Below are 7,555 nucleotides of genomic sequence, written 5' to 3'. Positions count from 1 at the left end.
GCTGTCTGGTTGTCGGAGAGACTGGCGGGGCAGCCTGGTCATGAGCCTATTTGCATGAGACCAAGGACTCTCCTGCGAGCCACGTCGTCATCGTAAGGGCTGAGGGAGCTTGTTCAAGCTCAACCAATAAGAAAGGCTGGGGCAGTGGAGGAGAACTGTGATCAGAGCCTAGAGCCGTGTCTACGGCAGGTTTCTTCCCAGCTGTCTGTGGACACAAATCAACTCACACAGCAGGAGGGAGCTATGAACACCAAGTTCCAGAAAATTCAGCAAGGTCCTCCTTTGACATCCCATCAAAGAGGTGAGTAGTATTCTCCCTGCTTTTGCCCTGAACCAAAGGGGCGTCAGCAACTTGATGGCTCCCGTAGATCCAGCCCCCTCCCAGACCCCTTGGGGCTCCTCTGTGGGAGTAGGGTCACCTCACTGCCAGCAGTGGAAACAGCACCAGTAGCCCGAGACAACCCCCTTGGCACAGACATCTAAGTGTTAACCAGCAGGGTCCCCAAGGGGCCACCAGGAAGAGAGCAGGGCTGTTAGCTGACCTGGCTGCTGTGAGCTGGAGCAGGTGAGGAGGAAACTGGTAAATGCCACACGGTGGCAAACAGGAGTCACTTATGCAGGCACCGCACACTGCACCTGGAGACTCCAGAGATTAACTGCGCGAGACTTGGGGGCGGGCAGGCATTTCTGCAACTACTGGACACCACACGGGCCAGGAAAGGAAAGTGCTGGGGGTGGCTCCAAGTATTATCTTATGTGTAACCCCAGGCTAGTGGCTGATCTGCTCTGAGGAAACTCAGGTCAGAACCTCTTAGGTTTTCACAAATATGAATAAACTGGAAAACTAAATCCTAGCCTGTTAATCTGCGAATTGTTTTTTATAAATTACGATCAGCCTTAGCTTCTCCACCCCCACCCCCAGCCCTTATAAAACTTTGTGGATGACTTCAGCATTACTTTCCTTCTACACATGCCAAAATGCTGAGTCACAAAAAGAAAAAAAAAAAAGGAAAAGAAAGTAGAAGAGTGATCCTGCCTCTTAGGCTCCTTGGTCATGAGCTAAGCAGCACTTTTCATGGTGATTGCTGTGATGCTAAAGGACGTCACGTTGCGAAATCTTAATAAGGTTTCCAATCAGCCCCACCCACCCACTCTGGCCCACCTCCTCCCTCCAACACGACTTATCAAATGTGGGATTTTCCCATGAGTCTCAATATTAGAGTCTCAACCCCCAATAAATATGAGACTGAGGATGTCTGAGGTTCATTCTGTCCTCGAGCCCACCAGGAAGAAAAGAGAGCTCCATCTCCCTCCAGGAACCCAGCTATGAACTCCCTCTGCACAAGTAAGTGAAGGAAATCCCTAGCCTGGGAACCGCCTGGAGCCCGTGCCTGGGTGAGAGAGAGGGTTGTGTGCCTGCCGTGAGGGCTGGCAGGCGGCCAGCAGCCAGAAGCTCAGCTTCCGCAGCGGGCCAGTCTGCTCACTGCTGCTCTCCCTTCCCTCCCGTACAGACACCTTCAGCCCGCTGGCCTTCTCCCTGGGGCTGCTCCTGGTGATGGCTACTGCTTTCCCTACCCCAGTTCCCCTGGGAGAAGATTCCAAAGAGGAGACCACCTCAAAGAGATCACCACTCACCTCTCCAGACCAAACTGAAAAACTTATTAAGTCCATCATGCTCGAAATCTCTGAAGTGAAAAATAAGGTGGGTAAGCTCAATGGAGGGTGACGAAAGGCCTGTCTGGGCATGCATCTCCTTGCCCTGGATGGGGACAGGAGCTCGTGCATTGGGAGGCCTTTGCTGGATTCTTCTGGGGCACTTTAGATGTGAAGCCAAAGAGGCAGACTGTCTTCTGTATTTCTCTTCTGCTGCTGGTCTCAGGGGATTCCTCTCCCTCCTGGAAAATACAGAATGGAGCTGGAGTACACGGCCCCAGGTCCATCCCCAACTCCATGACTGACATGAGCTAAGGGTCACTGTTTCTTAGGTCTCCCTCTTCACTAACCAAAAAATAAGGTCTGTCAACCTAGTTTTGTGTCCCTTGGACTTTGGAAGGATTAGAAAAGTGCCACCTGAAATGAATGTTCAGCTTCTCAGGAAAGTCACAGTACTTTTAGGTTGTACAAGCTCGGTAGTTAGGGACTCCCCAGAGTCATTCCAGCTTATAAAACGCAAACCTGATAGCCCACCGGGGTGGCAAATAAGAGGTAGGTTAAAGCAGCCCCCAACTTTAAATGCAAGGTATTTGGCTCGGTTTTGTAGAAAGGAAAGAACCCAGTTCTAGTTGTAGTTCTGCTGAACCAGCTTTGTGATCTTGGGCCAATTTCCTACCCCCTCTGGGCTCCACCTGTAAAATTATGGGATTGGACTAGATGATCTCACAAGTCCTTCTAACTGGAACATTCTATGGCTCGAATTATATTCACCCAACTGTCATCAAAGTTGCTGTCTTTATTAAGTACCTACTTTGAGCCAGACAGTTTTTATAAATATTATGTCTCATCCGCACAACAGACTTATAAGTGTTTCGTTTTCCCCAGTTTAGAGGGTGGGACACTGAGACCTGGGATAGGTAACAAGCCTGAAGTCCCAGGTGAGCCTGGAATTGAACCCAAGTGCGCCCACCTCCACTAGATCTTTCTTGCCTGATCTTCAGGGTTGTGACTTCATTTTTCTTAGAGAACCTCCTCGCCATGTCGAACACGATAGGCCCTCTAGTGGTCTTTGTTTTAGGGGCACTTATATGATAACAGTTCTGGCGTTTCTTCCCAGATGTGTGACAACCATGAGACGTGTAAAAACAGCAAGGAGGCACTGACGGAAAACAAGCTGAACCTTCCAAAACTGACAATGAGAGATGGATGCTTCCAATCTGGATTCAACCAGGTATCAACACATCACATTCACTGTTAGCTATTCCTTAGGAGTTCTCGATACTGCATGCAGGGTCTGTCTACATATAGACCAGGCAGGCAACTAAGAAGACGATAGATGCAAACACCATGCAAATTTCATGAGGAGGCCAACTGAAATCTTTGTAAAGACAGCGTATTTTTGAATGGCAAGGTCAGAGATAGCCTACCTGCACTGCGATTTTTACAACTGACAAATGTGAAAAACCCCAGCAGATTTAGCTAGTTTATCCTGAGGGAGGTGGTGGTTCAGTGACCTTTCTCCCCCTTGGCCGCCCTCCCTGCTGAGGTCATTATCTACACCTTTCTCCTCCCGGGCTTTGAGATAACCTGCGCTGACTTCTGATTATTCCACAAGAGGTTTTAGCCGACACTGACAAGGTCAGGAGTGCAGAGAGAGGAAAGAGCAGGAAAGGGACAATCAGAGAAGGACACCTTGCCACATTCTAGCATCTGCTGGGCTTTGGGTAAAATTGACTAAGTGGTGTCTCTGATTTGTCCAGATGCTTAAAATAGGGCAGCTGATGCTGTCTGATGTCTCAGACATGATGCCTAAGAAGTACTTGAAGTCCCCAGAGGGGGAGGCAGGTAGTTAGAGGCTAAAATCAGTTATATCTTCCTGGCAATAACCAATTTTCCCACCATCTTTCCTCTTAGGAGACCTGCTTGATGAGGCTCACCACCGGTCTTGTGGAGTTCCAGGTATACCTGGAGTACCTTCAGAACACGTTTGAGGACAATGCCAAGGCTATGCAGATGAGAATCAAAGCCCTGGTCAATATCCTGAAGCAAAAGGTGAGTGTCACCTCCTCTCCTCACTGGGTGTGGGGAAGAGTCTCAAAGAAAGCAGCCCAGAGGCCTCAGGAACGCAAAGCCAATTCAAAAGAGATGTCCCCATGCCAAGGAAAGGATCTAGAAATATTTCCTCATAGTTAAAACTTTTTTTTTGGTGGGGGGACTGTCTTCTGCAAAGGACATCAATAACTATATTTAAAACTATGTTAAATGAGGTGGATTTTAACATCCATCTCTAATAGCTTACGAATAAGGAAAGAAGTGTCTGTAGAGGCAGAAGAGAGCATGTCAAACCCTACTCAGTGAACCATAGTAACAAATGAGAGAGCACAAAAATTATTTTAATATTTTAATGATCACCAAGTGACATTCTTGTCATTATGGTAGTTTCAACTCCTTTTCCCAACTTTCTGCTGGAAGAGTTAATGCAGAGAAACGGCTAAAGGCTGGAAGAACAGGTACAAGGTCTCTGGTACTGCCAACCGGCCTTCGAATGCCACAGCACGGTGTACGGATGAGCCAAACAAAGCTCACTGAGAAGGGCCCTGCGTGGAAAAGCCCATGGGGGCTAACCCTGCCTGTGCCTTCTAGCTGTTTGCCTTAAACTGGAGGATCTCCCACTTCAATGAGCACTCAAATGCCCTGGGGGTCTTGTTCTGAGGCAGAGTCCGATTCAGCAGGGCCTGGAGAGACCTGAGACTCGGTTTCTAACCAGCTCCCACACTGCAGTGCTCAGGACACTTGGAGGTGTCTCACCTCAGTGGAGGGAAGGAAGGTGGTTCCCAGCCCTCCTACACCACTAGATCAGGGGACTCTCAATAGATGCTGAGAAGATGCATGAGAGAGAGACCGAAGAAAAACATTAGAGTCTGAGACCACTTATTGAAATGCCTCTAACTATAGGCTCTTCATTTTTTATTGAATGCCAACTATGTGCCAGGCACTGATGAGGACGACAGAGGACAAATAAGATACTGTAGCCGCCCTCAGGATGTTTACAATTTAAAAGACACGGAGCAGCAAAGGGATGCTCAGAATTCAGTTGTTGTGAAAGCGTGGGCTCGAAGGAAAAGCGCCTCACCCTATCTGGGCTAGTCAGGGCGGGTGGCCCCAATTAGACTTCTTCACCCCAAATCTGAACCCCTCCCCACAGCCCAGAGCATCCTTCCACGGAAAAAGATTTTTTCAATATGTAAACAATTCTTTCTGTGTTCTTTTCCCTGTGGGTAAAGAATCCAGATGAAAAAGCCGTCCCTGAGCCCACCACAGACCCCGGCCTGCTGCAGCAGATGCGGTCACAGAGCGAGTGGAGGAAGACCACGACAACTCGCCTCATCCTGCGGAGCCTCGAGGACTTCCTGCAGTTCGCCCAGAGGGCTGTTCGGATAATGTAGCCCGGCCACCCAAGAGGGCTGTAGTTCATGGACATTCCTTCCTCTGCCCAGAAAGCTGTCCAATGGGCACATAACTTATGTTGTTCTCTATGAAGAACTAAAAAGATGAGCGTTAGGACACTATTTTATTATTTTTAATTTATTGATATTTAAATATGTGATATTGAGTTAATTTATATAAGTGATATTTATATTTTTATAAAGTGCCACTTGAAATATTTTCTGTGTTAGTTTGGAAAAAATAACATAAAATCATTATACAGTTGGAATACCCTCATTTCAGAGCCAGATCATTCCTTGAGATGTGTAGGCTTACCTCAAATTGCTAATTTATACATGGTTTTTAAAAAAATATTTATAATGTATTTATGTAATGTTTAAATTGTTTTTATACCAGTAAAGGCATTTTTAAAAAATCAGCAACTAAGCCTCTGTGAGTCCTGTGAAACTTAATATAAAAAGTTCCCTCACCACGACCGACAACACAAACAGTGACAGTCACCTGGAGGAAGATATAGTTGAGCACCGGCTCTTCCTGCGTGCCAGGCGCCATGCTAGCTGGGTTGCATCTATCATCCTTGCGTGCCCTTTAATGGATGTGGGAGAGGAAGTGATTTCCCTAAGTCACCCAGCTGGAAGGCGAGGCACAGGCCCAGATTTGAGATCCAGGCCTACCTACCTTCAGGCCCCTTTCCCTTAACCTTTAGGTCCCATGGCCTCCCAGGGAATGGAAAGATAATGTCAAAAATCCCAGAACATGTTAAAACAGGGAAAACATGTCAAGACGCAATTAAAAGCCTTTGAGATGATACAACCACTTGATTAAGAAAGCAATGCGCAAAAAAAAAATAAAAATTCCGCCGCCTTCTTCTGGGTTCCTCCAACACTGCCCTACCCATCTGTCACAGCACCTATCACCTTGTAACACATCTTTAAATTGATGGGTTTTCTTTCCAGCCAGCATGTGGGGTCCTCAAGAAGGCATACCCTATTATATACACTTTGCATACACTAAGCCCATGGCCCAGAACCTGAACATAGAAGACCCCAATAAACATTTGTTGAACGAAGAAACTGTACACAGATGATCGAATATAAGGCTCTTCAATTCTCGGGGACATATACTATTGCTCCATGGGTGGGGAAATTAGAAATACTGTGCACTAGTGAATCTTCAGCTTAAGGAAAATAGCAAGAATTAGAACATTCTAAGAGCTTCTAGAAGAGGCGACGCATAGTCGGTGCATGTATGTCTATCTCCGTGTCCTTTCCCAGCAGTAATAGTCTTCATCCACTCTCCCCCCGCCGCGCCACCTCTAGAGTGGTGGTGAGAGAGGCATACTGGGTAACTGCATATGGCCTCTCCATCCCACCTCAACACGGTGCTGGGATTTTGGCAAAGATTTCCCCTTTTCAACCCCAACAATGTAAAAGTTTTGTCTTCTAATAAAGCCTTTCCCACCCTAACCACCATACACTTCTTCCTCCTCCAAGGAAAGTCCACAGAAGTCAGAAACCGAGAGGAGCTAAGCAAGAAAAGAGCCACATACTCTGATCTCTAGAAACCATGCATCACAAGCAGCTTCCCGAAATCGGGGCCAAATCAAAGAACAGAGAGAAATAGCAGTCAACCGATGCATCCATTCTTCAAACAAAAATGTGTTGAGCACCATGCACGTCAGGCTGTGCTGGGGAGGCTGAGGTGAACAAGCTGGACATGACCCCTGTTCTCATGCGGTTTACACTGAGGCATGGAAGACAGATATTGGATAAAGAATGTAAGTGCGGTGAGGCTTACACAAGAGAAGTGTTTGGGGTATGAGAATCTATCCAGGGAACATCAATAGCAGGGCAGCCTAACTGAGACCGGGGAGGGCAGTCATGGAGCCTTCACTGAAAATGAGGTTTTGGCTGAGATGTGAAAGATGTGTAGCTGTCAGCGGGGTCGAGATGGGTGGGAAGAGCATTCCGGACAGAGGGAACGGCATGTGCAAAGGTCTGAATTTACGAAGGGCACACTGTGGTTGAGATGACAAAAACTACATTATACCCAGTGCATAAAGAACAAGAACGAGGGTGGCTGAGAGGGAGCGCATGCAGAGGGAGGCTGGGACCCTCAGATCACTGACAGCATCAGAAGCCATATTCAAAATTTCGGGGTTTATCCTGTATGTGGTAAGAAGGCACTGACAGGTTTTAAGGAGTAGAATGACAAGTGAGATTTACATTTCAATAGGATCACTCAGGTTGCAGTGCGGAGAAGGATAGGAAAGGGGCTGGAAAGGATGTTGGAAGCACGTGCTCGCGGCCTTCACTGCAGTCCCATGGAGAGGTGACAGTGTTCTAAATTAGAATGGTGGGGGCGCCTAGAGCAGAGAAGGCAAGGCCAGCCATCAACAACAGATAGCTCGGAGTGGGTTCAGTAGCATTTGGTGATTGCTGACCAAGATTCGGGA

General features: G+C 47.5%; 1 protein-coding gene across 1 annotated transcript; it reads left to right on the top strand.

Moving 5' to 3' along the window:
• The first annotated feature begins 259 nt into the window (after positions 1–259).
• IL6 (interleukin 6) lies at positions 260–5,435 on the top strand. The gene is made up of 6 exons (XM_045197406.2): positions 260–301; positions 1,288–1,345; positions 1,512–1,702; positions 2,771–2,884; positions 3,568–3,705; positions 4,938–5,435. Exons 2-6 carry the CDS (start codon positions 1,327–1,329, stop codon positions 5,097–5,099), a joined length of 624 nt encoding a protein of 207 aa, XP_045053341.2. The 5' UTR covers positions 260–301; positions 1,288–1,326; the 3' UTR covers positions 5,100–5,435.
• The last annotated feature ends 2,120 nt before the right edge of the window (positions 5,436–7,555 follow it).

Source organism: Desmodus rotundus, chromosome 6 (genome assembly GCF_022682495.2).
Source record: "Desmodus rotundus isolate HL8 chromosome 6, HLdesRot8A.1, whole genome shotgun sequence".
NCBI classification, from domain to species: domain Eukaryota; kingdom Metazoa; phylum Chordata; class Mammalia; order Chiroptera; family Phyllostomidae; genus Desmodus; species Desmodus rotundus.
This window is presented reverse-complemented; position numbering and strand designations above follow the sequence as displayed.

Bases quoted from the DNA above. Each gene is read 5' to 3' on its own strand.
- IL6 (XM_045197406.2), top strand. The intron at 2,885-3,567 runs GTATCAACACAT...CTTTCCTCTTAG, and splicing joins TCCAATCTGGATTCAACCAG to GAGACCTGCTTGATGAGGCT. The intron at 3,706-4,937 runs GTGAGTGTCACC...CTGTGGGTAAAG, and splicing joins TCAATATCCTGAAGCAAAAG to AATCCAGATGAAAAAGCCGT.